The following is a 17,002-nucleotide window of genomic DNA, read 5'->3' on the forward strand; positions in this document are numbered from 1 at the left end:
TTTCCCATTTTCTTAACACAGAAATATAAATTCTGTACCACTGCTAAACAGATGTTAGATTTTAGCTGCTCACAAATCAGGGACTCAGGTTAACAAATAGTATTTGTCACTGGCTGTAAAATTTGATGGGCAAAACCACTCAACTACATGGTTGTGCATGGAGCCTTTTTGCTGGTACTGACCAAAGTGCATGACTTGCAATAGCCATATGTAGTGATCCTGACCAGGAAACCATTGTACATCGAGGAGCTAGTGATCCACATAACAGTTAACTCGAGTAGGCCCAGGCCTGTGCTGGGCTGTGCTGCACTATGCTACACGTACAGCGTGGCCTTCAGGCCTGTGTTGTGCTGCACAAATCCCTTGGCCGCAGAATAACCTCAGCCAGCTCATTGTAACAAAGGAGCCTGCAGGCAGCTCCCACTTGGTACTGGTAATTATGCCACCTGCGTGTCCTTGCCTTTATCTATAAGCGCAGCAAGAAGTTCTCATGTGAACATCCTTTCTGTTTGACAGTAGAAATGATGAATAGAGTTGTTTTCCTTTAAGAAAATCCAAGCTTGAATGACCAAAATAGGGGACACTTTCTCTTCTACAGACGGATCTGCACGGCGTGCTCTGCGTGGATCAGAGTCCTGTTCGATGCTACACTGCTCGGGGTTCCTGGCATCTAAAGGGACGTAAGATTATCCATGCTATTCTCTTCTTATAGTGTTAGCTCTAATAAATAGCATTGTGAATGATACCTTACAGAGTCTGAGTGCCTTCCTTACTGGGATCACAATGAACCAGCACCTCCCTGTGCAAAACACCATAGAAAGCATGATTTTATTTTAGTAAGAAGAGAACAGAAAGAAAACTTGTGACAAGAGTTTCTTGGTAAACCAGAAGAAGAGAAAGAAAGAGATTAAACAATTTGTTTAACTGTTTTTTATATTTCCTTTCATATTTTTTAAAATATCACAGATGGAAGTGAAAGGGTTAAATCCCTGACAGTCCCTGACTAAGACATAGACTTGCATTTTTTTTTTAGTTTCACTCATCCTTGTTCTCTTTTGTTCTCTTCCCCTGCAAAGATAGTTTTGGTTACCTGCTGAGCAGAGTTGATGGTGGAACATCTCCTGTGACTTCTTACCTGATAGGACTAAGCAGGCCTTGAGCAAGCTCGTTAGGCTTCCTAATTAAATCACTGATAAGAGGAACTTAGGACAATTGTGCCAAAGATAAGCACCAAAGAACTAGCTTAAATCGACCCCCTTGTAACATTCCAAGGCCGAAGGACTGATGAGCTAACTCAATGACTATATATGGACAAAGGAAGCCCAAAGTTCAACTAGTGGACAACGTGAGGAAGACTATGGAAGACCACCGGGAGGGTGAAAAGACCCTAACCCTAATTTTACTGCGCATGCTTGGACTATGTAAATGAATTCCGGGAACTCATCACCATAAAACTGCCCTTTTCAAGAAATCTGATGAATATGTATGATTTTTCTGTATATGAACTGATGTGTTGTGCTAACCTGGCGGAGCACTTGTGGCGGAGCGATCCCCAGTGCTGCCCAGCGCTGCAATAAAGAATACCTGCTTAATAGTCATCCCGACTATTGAGTTCTGATTTCGGCTTTTCACGGCAACAGTTTGGCACCCCAGATGGGACCCGCTCTGCTCGGCTGCAGGACCCGCTGAGAACAGGACTCCCTAGGGTACCCCCGGGATTTCCCGGAGGGACTCCTCGCCTCAATCGGATCACTGCGGGAGCAGACAAGGACCATCTAAAGGAAAAAGGTATTCTTTAAATCTTTTCTGTTTTGGAATTTGGGACCGGTCATTTGGAAGGTTCTCATAAGTCGTAGGAGACGTCCTACGCTGAGCGCCGTATACCAGGCTACTAGTGCCTGAGGGTATACATTTGGTATTTAGTACGTTGGTACAGGCACGGGTTAAGCCTTGTACTTCTGCAATAACGTGCTTTTTGGTATTGGTACACTCATGAAACCCGCATGAGTTTGTACTGTTGGTGGTACGTTGATACAGTCACGGGTTAAGCCTTGTACTTCTGCAATAACGTGCCTTTTGGTATTGGTACACTTATGAAACCCGCATGAGTTTGTACTGTTGGCGGTATGGATTTACTGGCACCAAACTCGGATATTGGTTTATTGGTATTGAATTTGGATATATTCGTTAGGCACTGCGAAATCGGCAACTAAGCGTGAATGAGCTGAGTTAACTCTGGTGTGACTGGTGAGTGACTGAGACACAGTGTGACTGCAAAGTGAGTGTGGAAAACCTGGAGACCTGTGCGTCTCATCCTGAAAATGAATGTGAACCGCTTTTCCTTGTGAATTGTTTTATTTGCGACCAAAATTTATTCAATGTGAGAATTGTGGAACGTGGTCAGAGTGGGAGAATAAAGCGCGACAGGTCGAGGTTATTAAAATAATCTGTGGGAGAATAACGGAAGTACAGAATCAATAAGGTAGAATGGGGGGACAGCAAAGTGGTGGTATTGTAAAGAAAAGCCCCCTAGGATGTATCTTAGCACACTGGAAAGAGATAGGGGGACAACCAGGTGGGAGTGTGAATAAGAAAACATTAATCAAATATTGTGATCAGTGGTGGCCCCTGTACAAATTAGAAGATGATGAAAAATGGCCCTTTAATGGATCTTTAAATTATAATACTGTATTGTAGTTAATGTTGTTCTTATGGAGAGAAGGAAAATGGGATGAGGTTATGTATGCGGATATGGTTTTTACTTTGCGGAATCGCCCGGAGTGGCAGAAGGATTGTGGTGTTAACCTCCTGCCGCACGGAGGCATCCTTGGAACAGAGAGGAATGGTGAATAGAGAAGGATTTAGAGGACGAGGAAGGGGAAGGCTCTCTGAAAGTAGAGGAGGACTGGGGAGACAAGAGAAAGAAGTAGAATTCTTAGTAGACACAGGTGCTTCTTTCTCTGTTTTAAATCAAGAATTGATACCTGTGAGTAAAGACTTTGTGACTGTAGTGGGAGCTACTGGCCAACAGGAAAAGGTGTTCTTTCTAAAACCCCTCAATTTTAAAGATTTGCACCCTGTGGTGGCCAATCCTTATACTTTACTTACTAAATTACAAGTATGGTTTACAGTATTAGATTTGAAAGATGCATTCTTCTGCTTGCCTCTGGCCAAGGAGAGCCAAAACCTGTTTGCATTTGAATGGGAAAGTCCTACTACTGGTAGGAAAACCCAACTTACCTGGACAGTGTTACCCCAAGGTTTTAAGAACAGTCCAACCATCTTTGGGAACCAATTAGCATGAGAACTTGAGACATGGGATCCTCCCTCCAGAGACGGAACTCTTCTACATTATGTGGATGACTTATTAATAGCAACTGAAACAAAGTCAGATTGTATTCAATGGACTACTGAATGGGTATTGAGTCTCTCAACAGAAAGCTCAGATGGTGCGACAGCAAGTAACCTACCTTGGATACAAGCTATCTGGAGGACAACGAGAATTAGGAACGGAACGAAAAGAAGCCATCTGCAGAACCCCCTCCCTCAAACGGTAAGGGAACTCAGGACCTTCTTGGGAATGACAGGTTGGTGTTGATTATGGATTTACAATTAATATGAACTTTTGAAAAACAATCCTACTCAATTGATTTGGTCCAGAGAAGCTCAAAATGCATTCAAAACACTTAAAAAGGAACTGATGAAGGCCCCAGCCCTGGGCCTACCTGACGTTACTAAATGCTTCTGGCTGTTTTCAACTTGAAGTAAGCAAAGGGTGGCCAGGGTGCCTACGAGCTGTGGCAGCTGTAGTACTACCAGATTTAAAAGAAGAACCCCTGGAAGATGCACAAGACTCCTGGTTCATGGATGGAAGCAGCTTCGTCCGACAAGGTATTTGAAAGGCTGGGTACGCGGTGACAACAGCAAGCAAAGTAATTGAATCTCAATCATTACCTGCTGGAACATCAGCTCAAAAGGCTGAAATTATTGCCCTGACTAGGGCCCTGGAATTGGCAAAAGGGAAAAAGATAAATATATGGACGGACTCCAAATATGCCTTTGGACTTGTCCACGCTCACGGAGCAATTTGGAAGGAACGAGGACTACTAACCACACAAGGGAGACAGATCAAGCATGCTGAGGAAATCCTTCACCTATCAGAAGCAGTCCGACTGCCAACCAAAGTCGCTATCATGCACTGCCGAGGACACCTGAAGGGTAACACTGACCAGGAAAAAGGGAACAGGTTGGCTGATTATGAGGCTAAACAGGCAGCGGAGAGAATGCAAAAGATTTTAACCTTAATTCCGGATAATAGAAGTAGGAGTCTAGGTGACCAAGAAAATGTTGAATATTCTAGGGCTGATAAAGAATTAATAGAAGAAATGGGAGGGCAGGTTCCCTCCAAAGGATGGGCCCACTTGAGTGATGGCAGGATTATAATTCCTGCCAAACAGGTATGGGGAGTTGTTAAAGAAGAACACAATAAGATACATTGGGGGGCAGATTCCCTGTATAAATTTTAAAATAAAAAATTAATAGGGAGAAATTTGTATACTACAGTTCGACAGGTGACTCAGCAATGTGAAATATGTTTCAAAAATAATCCCAATACAGGTAACTGGGCACAATTAGGAAGTATTGGGAGAGGAAATGTACCAGGGGACCACTGGCAAACTGATTTCTCTGAACTTCCAAGAAAAGGGGGGTACAGATACTTATTGGTACTTACAGACACCTTTTCCGGATGGCCAGAGGCGTTCCCTTGTAGGACAAACAAAGCAAGAGAAGTAACTAAGGTATTATTAAATGAAATAATACCTCGATTTGGGGTACCTACGGTCATTTCATCAGATAAGGGGTACACAGTTTTGTGCAGAAGTAGTGCAACAGGTCAGCAAGCTATTAGGAATCGATTGGCAATTACACACACCCTATCAAGCACTACCTATTGCACTACTTTGGATACGTGTAAAACCTAGGGCCAAAGAAAATCTGAGCCCTTTTGAGATATTATATGGGAGGCCATATCAGGCCAAATATCAAGGGGAAGATTTGAATCAGCTGAGAAATTATTATTTACAAAATTATGTTATATCCTTAGGAAAACAATGGGAAAAGATTAATAAGACTGTTTTGGGAACCAGAGCAAAAGGGTTAGATCACCCAATCCACCCATTTAGCCCTGGAGATTGGGTTTATGTTAAGAATTTTTCAGGTGACCCATTGGAGGAGAAGTGGAATGGACCTTATCAGGTGTTGCTAACCACTTTCACTGCAATCAAGATTAAAGAGCAGACAGCTTGGATCCATTACTCCTGAGTAAAGAAACCTTCTGAACCACGATGGACCATTGAAAGTGTTGGAGATTTGAAATTACGCTTACGATGATAACTTTATTGACTTTAAGCTTATCAGTAGATGCTTGGAAGGAGAACTTGTATTATAATGTGATTCAGATGATAGCGAATGCTGTAGGGGCTAAGGATTGTTGGATTTGTACTGCCCTACCGAGAGGTAACATGAGACTCCCTTTGTACAGCATAGGGTCGACTCATTGGAATTGTGACAATAATACTTGGCCTGAGTTTTGGAAAAGACAAGATGGAGGATATTGTAGTTATGATAATTCAAGCTATGAGATCAGACCAAGATTTGACCTGCAGATACTAGATAATAGCACCCAGATTCTAGTTAGCAATATCTTCCCTTAGTAAGGTTGTGTTGCAAAATCGAATGGCATTAGATGTATTGACTGCCAAAGAAGGAGGTGTATGTATGATCATTAATACCAGTTGCTGTGCATATATCAATAAACAGATAGAAGCAGGTCTAAATGCACTCTGGGAGAAAACACAAATATTCCAGGAAGTATCTTTGGATGATACTTCATTGGGGCTTTGAGATTTATGGGATAAATTGACTTCTTGGCTTCCCAACTTTGGATGGTTGAAACAATTATTAATTGGATTAATTACTTTGGCGATTTTAGGAATATTTGTTTGTGTATTTCTTAAATGTTTTCTTTGGTGTCACCGAAATTCAGCAGAGACGTACAGTGACTGGAAAAGAAACAAGATTAGGCATCAAGTAGAAACGGGAAGGTATTTTACTCAGACCCTTGAAGAAAAGGATGAAATATTATGAATTTTGAAAACATAAAATAATTAGGGATAACACCCTTTTAGGCCTAAAAGGATTTGAAAGTCGTAGTTAAAGAGCCTTACTATTTTAAATAGTAATTTTATTGATTTTATTGTAGTTTTTGTAATAAGCTTCGTTTCAGACATAATAAAACTGTATATTGAGGACTGTAGCGAGTAAGCTACAAGCCCTCAAAAAGAAAAGGGGGAAATGAAAGGGTTAAATCCCTGACAGTCCCTGACTAAGACATAGACTTGCATTTTTTTTTTAGTTTCACTCATCCTTGTTCTCTTTTGTTCTCTTCCCCTGCAAAGATAGTTTTGGTTACCTGCTGAGCAGAGTTGATGGTGGAACATCTCCTGTGACTTCTTACCTGATAGGACTAAGCAGGCCTTGAGCAAGCTCGTTAGGCTTCCTAATTAAATCACTGATAAGAGGAACTTAGGACAATTGTGCCAAAGATAAGCACCAAAGAACTAGCTTAAATCGACCCCCTTGTAACATTCCAAGGCCTGATGAGCTAACTCAATGACTATATATGGACAAAGGAAGCCCAAAGTTCAACTAGTGGACAACGTGAGGAAGACTATGGAAGACCACCGGGAGGGTGAAAAGACCCTAACCCTAATTTTACTGCGCATGCTTGGACTATGTAAATGAATTCCGGGAACTCATCACCATAAAACTGCCCTTTTCAAGAAATCTGATGAATATGTATGATTTTTCTGTATATGAACTTGAAAAGAGCTAAAATCCCCAAAGACAAAAAGAAATGCTGTAAATATCTTGGTTGCTCAATGTTTCCTTTTAGTCTCCCTTTCGCAGATAATTTGGCCTAGCTTGCCAGTAAGCTTAGATAGCAGAATTGCTAACGAGCTTTCTTTATTTGACCTAATCATTAGAGTAAGAATGCTTTGCCTGTGTTAAATCCTTGGTTAGCGGAGATAGTTGCAATGAAGATAGATAAAAAGGAATTCTTCAGGCCCTGTGTCCCTGGAAAGGGCTGATAAGGAGAAACTACACAAGAACCACCTGATTTTGGATATGCAAGGAAGGTATGAGTAAGACAAAGATGGACTGAGCATGCGTAAAGACAAAGTTCAGTCAGCGGTCAGAGTGATGAAGACTACTGACTTCCTCCAACGACCACCAGAGGATCCCTAACGACCACCTAAGGACTTAAGTACGCATGGGTCAGGGACATTTACATATATTAATGAGTTCCAAGAAATCTCATGTTTATATAAATTAATCTTATGAATATGTATATTTTGCAACATATAACCTCTGTGATCTTGCTTGTTTGTCGGAGCACTTGTGGCGGAGCAATCCCCAGTGCTGCCCAGCGCTGCAATAAAGAATACCTGCTTAATAGTCATCCCGACTATTGAGTTCTGATTTCGGCTTTTCACGGCAACAGAAGAAATTCAATTATACAAGAGATTTTGTATTCTATTTCTGTAAATTTGGTGAATCATTCATAAGTTTGTGGTACTATTATGCAAGTTATACTGATAAAATATGTATGCTTGGGAAAAAATTTCAACTGATCCTGCCAGAATTTTTAGTATCTTTTTATTCAGAGATATTTGACATCAACCGGAGCCCTTCAGAGACTGAATATGGTAGGAAAAAGATGAATCTGTGATTCTGAATTCAAATTTTACACTCTGTTGCGTTAAGAGTTACTGTCGCGTTACAAATAGGAGTCTGAGGAGTGGCTGGGGGGGAACCCTCCCGTAGAGTCACGAGGTTCAGACAGGACCCTCTTGCTTTCTAAACTCCTTCTCCGAGAGGAGTCTAGGTGCAGCTAGGGGGTCCTGTCTGAACCTCGTGACTCTACGGGAGGGTTCCCCCCCAGCCACTCCTCAGACTCCTATTTGTAACGCGACAGTAACTCTTAACGCAACAGAAAAAATTGGCGTAGTCGGCAGGATTGCCATGGATAAACTGCTGCAAAAATACAAATGTGCCCCTTCCCAGGCTGGGAAGGAGTGGGCTCAAAAATTTTGAAAGAATGAAGAGAAAGTGAGAGAATGCATTGAGCAGTGTCAGGCTGTGCAAAGGTTTGGAGTGAAAAAAGGTGAAGGTGTAATTTGTGCGGTGTTAGGAGCCTGTTTGTCTTGTGCTCAGCAAGAAGCTGAGAAAACCCCTGCTCCCAAACTAGTTTCCGATGCGGAATATTCAACTTTAGAATCGGAAAATGAGGTGTTGAAGTCATCATTGGCCTTTGAGAGGGAGACAGGAAAAACACTAAGAACCCGAGTTGATAACCTTGTGAGTGAAAATGATAACCTTGTGAGTGAAAATGATAAACTTGTGAGCAAGAATGATAAACTTGTGCGTGAGAATAATAAACGTATGAGTGAGAATAATAAACTTGTGAGTGAGAATAATCATCTTAAACAATTTCTGGAAAGGGTTAATCAGCTGCTAGATAAAATGCAACCTTCTGCTCCAGTTGAGTAGATTCATAGATTAACGCGTGGTGCAAACCCTGAAATTGGGGATGGTGATTTTTGGTTTGACAGTGATGATCATGAGGTCAAAGGTACCTCCGATTCTGAGCCTCAATTGATTTCCTTACGACCTTTGGTTAAAACTGAGACCGCTGTTGATGATGATGACGAAATCTGCACTACTGTGCGAACAATTCCATGGTCACCATTGGTCCAATCTCTGGGTAAAAAGAATAACCCAGCTGGGGAGAATTGCCTAGCTGGAAAACCCCCAACCCACAAGGAAAGTGCACCTTCTGCACCAGGCCTAATTGATGAGGCGGAATCTCAACAAAAAAACCTTTCATCCCCGGGGAGGGCAGTGAGCCACCCTGCTTGGCAGGTATTAGCAATTCAATGGCTGTCTGATGAATGCTCTGACCCTATCATTGTCATTCCCGTTGGACCCCGAAAAATATTGGTAAACTTTCTTATTGACACCAGGGCCCAAATGTCAGTAATTACCCATGAAACAGCACAAACCCTGGGCATAAGACCTGGCCAATGCAGGGTTAAATTCACAGGAATGGAAAAGGAATGCACCACTGAAAAAAATTCACCCTGGTTGCCAGAAGAACGAAGATTAACCAGGGCAGAGGTATTAGCCGGTGCTGCATATACTAACATTCTAGGATTTGAGATATGGGTGTATGTGGAAACTCCCAGATGGAACTGTGTGGAGTTCTGCAAGAGGTAAAAAGGAATCAGGCATAGTGAAACTGAGTCTGTTACAAACACCTATACCCTTACCCCCCTCTAAAATCACTAATGTTCGGCAATATTCATCTCCAGCAGCAGCGCTTATGGGGATTGACGGGGTGGTAACGGAATTGGAAAAAAGAGGCATCATTAAAAGGACTCATTCGCCCTATAATTCACCAGTGTGGCCAGTAAAGAAACCAACCGGGCAATGGCGTTTTACAGTGGATTACCGACAGTTAAACGCTAACACTACACCTTTGACTGCCGCAGTTCCAAACATGGCAAAAATAGTGACACTGATACAGGGAGCTGCCCATCCCTGGATGACTGCCTTGGCAGGAAAAGTACACCGGATTAGCACCCGGTGGATCTCACCCTCTTTTTTAACCCTGCCGGTTAAATACAACCGAGCACGTTTGTTTCCTTTTTGTGTTCACAGGAATCCTGAAAGAAGATGACTCCAATTGAAGTAGATGTCTGCAAAATGCGGCAAGGGGAGTTGTATTGGAATCAAAGTATACTTTAAATTCAGCAGCATTTTGCAGACAACTCCTTTGATGTGTAGCCAGAAAGACCCAGAATGGCCATGGTCCCAAGCCCACATTAAATACAATGGAATTATTTGAACATGTGCCATCAAAGAAAATTTAAACTTAGCTACTGTAATTATGCATGGTTCCCATGTGTTCTCAAGACACGAGTGGAGCTGGGATAACGGATGGCTTCCACTCCTGAAGGGAAAAGCAGGAGAAGAAATCCAGGTAGGATGTAGAATGATCAACGGATCAACCCATGAAAAGGTCACATCCATGACAATATCCAACATTTCCAGAAATCCAATAGCGTCAAAGTCTTGTGTCACTGACGAGTGGGATTGTTGGTATAACTTTACTCTGGTGGGACCCACTATTGTGGCTTGTGTATGGCAACAACACTGTACAGGGCCAGGGATGTCAAAGCAACACTGTATAGGGCTGTCATTCTGGTTCAGAATATATATGATTGAACCTGATCCAACTACACCACCTGACCTAACCTCACCCACTCCATTTGACACACTGCAAGATGGAGTTAGGAATGTACCCATTTTCATCACGGTATCTTACAATGACCCTTGGGACCATGCATTGTCACGATATAGTGCAAGCACTGGAACACAACAAAACAGAAGGAACTTAAGTATCTCTGTTCTAGTTATGCATGGAAATGAAGTATACTCAAAAGATGAGTGGAGTTGGAATGACTCTCTTCGGATGGCCAGAATTCAAGCCATTCCAGGGAAGACAATACAGATTAGCTGCCGAGTAACTAATGGGTCCACTTACCATAGGCCGACTGAAATTAAAACAGTCTATACTGACTCTTCCAGACCGGAAAATTATAAGGCTGAGTGTTACAAAATAACCAAACCAAATTCAGATTGCTGGTACAATCTTACCTTTACCAAACCTATAATTGTGTACTGTCTTTGGGGTTACAGAGGCACCGAATTACTATTTGAATTTATGATTGATACAGCAACATCTGTGCCAGTTGCAAAGGATAAGGAACCTCTGCCCCCACAAATGTCTGAAAATGTATCGACTCGGCCTCCCATTAGTCTAACTCCTTTCATCTTCAACACAGGCCCTTACATAATTAAAAATACAGGTCAGCAACAAGTGCTGTTTACAGAATCACAGAATCACAGAATCATATAGGTTGGAAAGGACCTTTAAGATCATCGAGTCCAGCCATAAACCTAACACTACCAAAACCACCACTACACCATGTCTCTAAGCACCTCATCCAAACGTCCTTTAAATACCTCCAGGGATGGCGACTCAACCACTTCCCTGGGCAGCCTGTTCCAATGCTCCATAACCCTCTCGGTGAAGAAAAATTTCCTAATATCCAGTCTAAACCTCCCCTGGCACAACTTGAGGCCATTTCCTCTTGTCCTATCACTTGTTACCTGGGAGAAGAGACCGACCCCCACCTCTCTACAACCTCCTTTCAGGTAGTTGAAGAGAGCGATAAGGTCTCCCCTCAGCCTCCTTTTCTCCAGGCTAAACAGTCCCAGCTCCCTCAGCTGCTCCTCATAAGACTTCTGCTCCAGACCCTTCACCAGCTTCGTTGCCCTTCTCTGGACACGCTCCAGCACCTCAATATCCCTCTTGTAGTGGGGGGCCCAAAACTGAACACAGTATTTGAGGTGCGGCCTCACCAGTGCCGAGTACAGGGGCACGATCACTTCCCTAGTCCTGCTGGCCACACTATTCCTGATACAAGCCAGGATGCCATTGGCTTTCTTGGCCACCTGGGCACACTGCTGGCTCATATTCAGGCGGCTGTCAACAAACACCCCCAGGTCCTTTTCTGCCAGGCAGCTTTCCAGCCACTCTTCCCCAAGCCTGTAGCGTTGCATGGGGTTGCTGTGGCCCAAGTGCAGGACCTTGCACTTGGCCTTGTTAAACCTCATACAATTGACCTCGGCCCATCGATCCAGCCTGTCCAGGTCCCTCTGCAGAGCCTGCCTACCCTCCAGCAGATCAACACTCCCACACAACTTGGTGTCGTCTGCAAACTTACTGAGAGTACACTCGATCCCTTTGTCCAGATCATTGATAAAGATGTTAAACAGAACTTGCCCCAACACCGAGCCCTGGGGAACACCGCTTGTGACCGGCCGCCAACTGGAGTAGACTCCATTCACCACCACTCTTTGGGCCCGGCCGTCCAGCCAGTTCTTTACCCAGCGAAGAGTACACCCGTCCACGCCATGAGCAGCCAGTTTCTCCAGGAGAATGCTGTGGGAAACCGTGTCAAAGGCTTTACTGAAGTCTAGATAGACAACATCCACAGCCTTTCCCTCATCCACTAGGCGGGTCACCTTGTCATAGAAGGAGATCAGGTTGGTAAATCAGGTTGTTTAATCCGTCATACTCCCTCAAACGGGTGGAATTAGCAATGCAGACTAATATCTCTGCAATTAAACCTACCTGTTCACCATTCCTGAGCACATCTTACGCAGGATGGTCAGCATGGTTACATAAACGGACTCTAATCTCTCCAAAACGATCAAAGAGAGATGTGACTGGTGTCTTAGGAACGGGACTGGGGAGTCTTAAACAGCATAGATGCTGAAGTACTTGCTAATAAATTAGCCACAGTAACCAATGACTTGAGTGCCCTGAAACACCCTTTACAATCTTCTCTTTCAGCTCTGGGAGCTAACCAATGGCTCTTATCGGATATGTTGCCTCAGTGGGGAAAGGTAAATGAGAAGGACCACCAGTTAATTGTGGATGCACTTGGTGCAGCCCAAACGAATGTTTCTTTAGCTCTTAGTTGTATCCAAGCTCAATTGTGGATGCAATCTATAGTAGCTGCAATTATATGGGAAGGCGAGGAAGGCACCCTGCCCACTGAAATTCGAAAGGTAATTTGGGATAATGCAACTGAATTTGAGAAAGAATTCCAATCCTGGTGGTATCCAGTTGATTTCACCTACGACCCTACTGACGGCAAAGCCACAGCTTTTGTCTTAACAATACGCAATGCTTCGGTATACACCATATACCCAATCATTGCATTGGGGTTGAATCACAATGGAACTATACTCTATCCATTAGAACATAGAGTATGGGCCCAACAAAATGGGAACCTATGGCAAACTATTGATGTGAATGCATGTGTTGTACGGGAACAACAAGGATTTATTCGTGAGAGTAACACCCTCAAAGCCCAAGACATTTGTCTTGACACGGAACAAAATGTTTGCCATTTTGAAGTACAACCAGATGAAGCCCCTGAAACTGTACTTGTATATATCAGGAAAGGGTGCACTTGCATGAGAACCTTTTGTGATTCTGTATTTGTAGATAACGCCACTGTAGATATAGGTAATCACTCAAATGTTTGTGTTTGTAACTTTTCCAAAATTATGGGATGTGACTTCAACTATTCAGCTCCTGTCACAACTCACCAACTGCTGCAAGCTGACTATACACTGTATCAAGACTTATTACCTGCCCCTATTGGAATGAACCTCACATTGGTGAGAAAACTACTGCAACACGATGACCTGAATCAACTGCTGGAACGCATCCGGAAAAATGGGCATAAGACATTAGTCACTGTCCACCATGACGCGGAAGAGATACATCACGTCTTAGAACGAGTGAAGAAAGATGGAGGACACCATTGGTGGGACACTTTGCTAGGATGGTCGCCGACCGCAACTGGAATTCTCAATAAGATGCTTCATCCAGTTGTTGTTCTGCTAATGCTCACTGTGATATGCTTCATTCTAACCATCGCGCTGTATGTTAGACTCTGGACTATGGTAAAGCGTTTGTCTCATCAAATATCCCCACAAGACATATACGTACTCGATAATCCTCCCCACGAGAACGTATGTGATACACCCAAGGCATTCCAAATATCTTGAGCTGTTATGAAGCTTGAGTGACTATAGTCACGGGGTGGATTACATGGAATAATTGTTGGAGGTGACTTAGAAATTAAACTTATATTCACACTTTTAGGTAAGGCACAGCACTGAAGAAGCTTCCCAGGTGGAATGCGGCTGACATGCAAGGAATCCATTCCATGGAAGTTCCCTAGGCCTGCAACCTTAGATGATGGTAATGCCAGGGGAACTTGGTGTGCTGACTCTAAGAGGTACTGCTCGGAGGGTGGAGCGGTGTGGAGATACTGTGGCCAGGCTCTGCAATTATATGGGAACTTAAAGGTGTCATGGAACTGATAAGCTGCATATTTGCTACCCTGGGCCAACAGCCTGCCACGTTTTTGACAAAATGCTGTCCTTTTGGTGAACTTTGCTCATTATAACATCATTATAATACCAAAACACACCTCCATCCCAAAAGCTACCCGCCTCCAAGGTGCGACCACCCCTCACTGAGCTTGCGCTCTGAATTTTCCTAGCCTATACCTTTAAAAGCGAAGCGAGAAAACTTTACACCAATCCTAAACAAAGGTATGTATGACTAGAGTCACTCAAGCTCCACCCGAAAGGTGAAAGATAGTATAAAATGGCTTAAGAGAAAGAGAATGTTAGGGAAGACACCATCGTGTACCACTGACCTCTGGGATCAGTCGACGGGCTGAGCCTCTCTTCCCCCCCATTGGGACGCCTTTGGGTAAGATTCGAACACTTGGTTATTCCAAGTGCCTCCCCGAGAAACTTAGAAATCTCTCTAGAGTTGCTTTATTAACTTTTTAACGTGTTTGTAGCTGGCAGTGTTACTCATACTCTTGGTATTTGCACGTGCTTTGCAGACAGTGAATTTATCACCAGTAATCCAAAGAATCTGTGTGTCTGTTGCTCTAATAAACTGCACTCTTCATTGATCTAGCTGTGGTAGTTCTCATTGAACACGACCAGGCTCTTTAAGTGTGGCCGTGATAGTTCATGCAACATGACTAGACTGGGGGTGTAAGCGCGTTATTAGTGAATCCGTAATCGTGAAGTTCAGTACGCTGGACATGACCGGACTTATAACGTTGTAAATTAATGCTGTTGCCTTAGTGAAAGCCCTGAGAGGGCTCTGGTTCTGATAAGTGGCTATACACACAGTCCTTAGAAAATAAACCGTTGACCAAGTCTGAGACTAAGACTGGACCTAGCTGCACCTAGACTCCTCTCTGAGAAGGAGTTTAGAAAGCAAGGGGCTCCTGCCTGAACCTCGTGACTCAACGGGAGGGTTCCCCCCGCCCCCCAGCCACTCCTCAGACTCCTATTTGTAACGTGACAGTAACTCTTAACGCAACACACTCACAACACCTTGAATTAAATGTAAATGTGCCCATGAAAGGTATGTCTAAATGACTATTAAAAGCATGCAAAATGTTTTTAAATACTTGTTTACATTACACATTATCACAATAAAAAGCCTATATTCATAGAATCATAGAATCATAGAATGGTTTGGGTTGGAAGGGACCTTTAAAGGTCATCTAGTCCAACACCCCTGCAATGAGCAGGACCAACTAGATCAGGTTGCTCAAAGCCCCATCCAACCTGACCTTGAATGTTTCCAGGGATGGGGCATCTACCACCTCTCTGGGCAACCTGTTCCAGTGTTTCACCACCCTCATAGTAAAAAATTTCTTCCTTATATCTAGTCTGAATCTACCCTCTTTTAGTTTAAAACCATTACCCCTTGTCCTATCGCTACAGGCCCTACTAAAAAGTCTGTCCCCAATGTTCCCGATGTTGCCACCTGTCATTGCTTCTGCTGACATATATTGGACAAGTCCTATGTCTAGACTATCAATCCTCTCTTGCAATGTTAGGTTGTGTGATAAAAGCTCATCTGCACACCCACAAAGGAGCACAGAGAGACAATGGTGGGGGGCAGGGGAAGCCCAAATAATACCCTGCCCTGGCTCCTCCCAGGCCCATCACAAGAGCCCTCAGCCCATCAAAGGCCCATCCCCACAAGTCCAGAGGAGCACAGAAGCACCCCAGCAGGTGGGAACCCAAATTACAGGCTCCCAAGGAAGGCACACCCTGTCTGGGTCCCTCCCAGGGCTGTCCCAGAAGAGCCTCAGCCCGTGTCCAGGTGTGACACCCATCAAGATAAGTCAACAACAGAGCACTTTTTGGCCTGAGGGTAGTTGCTGCCTAGGGGTATGGGACACATTATGGGATGCAGGGGAAGAGCATTTGGGGATTGCACAGAACTTATTATGGGATATTTAGGGGAGGAACCACAGGCAGGAAAAGGGAGGGATATAGGTGATTTGGGGAGGAACAACTGTGGGAAAATAGATGGGTATGGGGATAAAAAGGGCCAGCTGTGTATAAATAGTTTGCTGGTCAGTACACTTGTCTGGCCATGTCCTGCAGCTGATCAGCGCAGCCTGTCCTATCTTCTTATTAAATTCCTTTCTAACTCTTTCCTGGGTGAGGGCTCTCTATTCTGTGTGCATGTGCATGTATGGGGGTGTGAGTGCCAGCAACTGGAGTCAGACCACAGGTTGGAGGACCTGTGTGCCTGGGTGCCAGCAAATGGAGAGACCCGAGTGAGTGGACTTAAGTGCCAGCCACTGGAGTGGGTCCTTGGGTCACAGGGGCCCACGTGTCCATGGTGCCAGCAAATGGACTGGGACCACAGGCCAGAAGGCCCATGTGCCTGATTGCCAGCAACTGGAGAGACCCCAGTGAGTGAAACCAAGTGCGATCCACTGGAGTGGGACCAGGGATCAGAGGCCCATGTATCTGGGTGCCAGCAACTGGAGTGAGTGCAGGTATGGGAGTGAGTGCAGGTATGAGAGTGAGTGTGTGAGCACTAGTGAAGATCAAGCCAGACTAGCCAGTGAGTAGGTGAAGTGGCCTGGGAGCCAGGTGTGAGACTATGGGAGGAGAGAGCTATTGGAGGGAGCAGGAGAGTCCTGGCAAGTTGCCAGAGAGACCATAGGGTCTGGGGGTTTCTAGGAGCAAGACCTGTGCATGTCTGTAAGGGCAAGACTGCATTTACATACTAAACTTGTTAATAGGACAGCTTAAAGTTGTCAATGTGGTTCTGGATCAGCAGAATCCTCAGCACTCTGCATGATACAGACCTACATGACCAAGTTTATCATGTATTACTGCCTTGTTACTATGTAACTCTATAATTTCAGTTACTGACAGCTTCATTTGCTGT

General features: G+C 44.0%; 1 protein-coding gene across 1 annotated transcript; it reads left to right on the top strand.

Annotated features, from left to right (window-relative positions):
- Positions 1-9,452: 9,452 nt before the first annotated feature.
- Positions 9,453-13,776, top strand: LOC142402870 (uncharacterized). The gene is made up of 2 exons (XM_075488762.1): positions 9,453-10,105; positions 12,548-13,776. The coding sequence occupies exons 1-2, from the start codon at positions 10,063-10,065 to the stop codon at positions 13,774-13,776; spliced, it is 1,272 nt and encodes a 423-aa protein (XP_075344877.1). The 5' UTR covers positions 9,453-10,062.
- The last annotated feature ends 3,226 nt before the right edge of the window (positions 13,777-17,002 follow it).

The sequence above is a fragment of the Mycteria americana genome (genome assembly GCF_035582795.1).
Source record: "Mycteria americana isolate JAX WOST 10 ecotype Jacksonville Zoo and Gardens chromosome Z unlocalized genomic scaffold, USCA_MyAme_1.0 Scaffold_18, whole genome shotgun sequence".
Lineage (NCBI taxonomy): Eukaryota > Metazoa > Chordata > Aves > Ciconiiformes > Ciconiidae > Mycteria > Mycteria americana.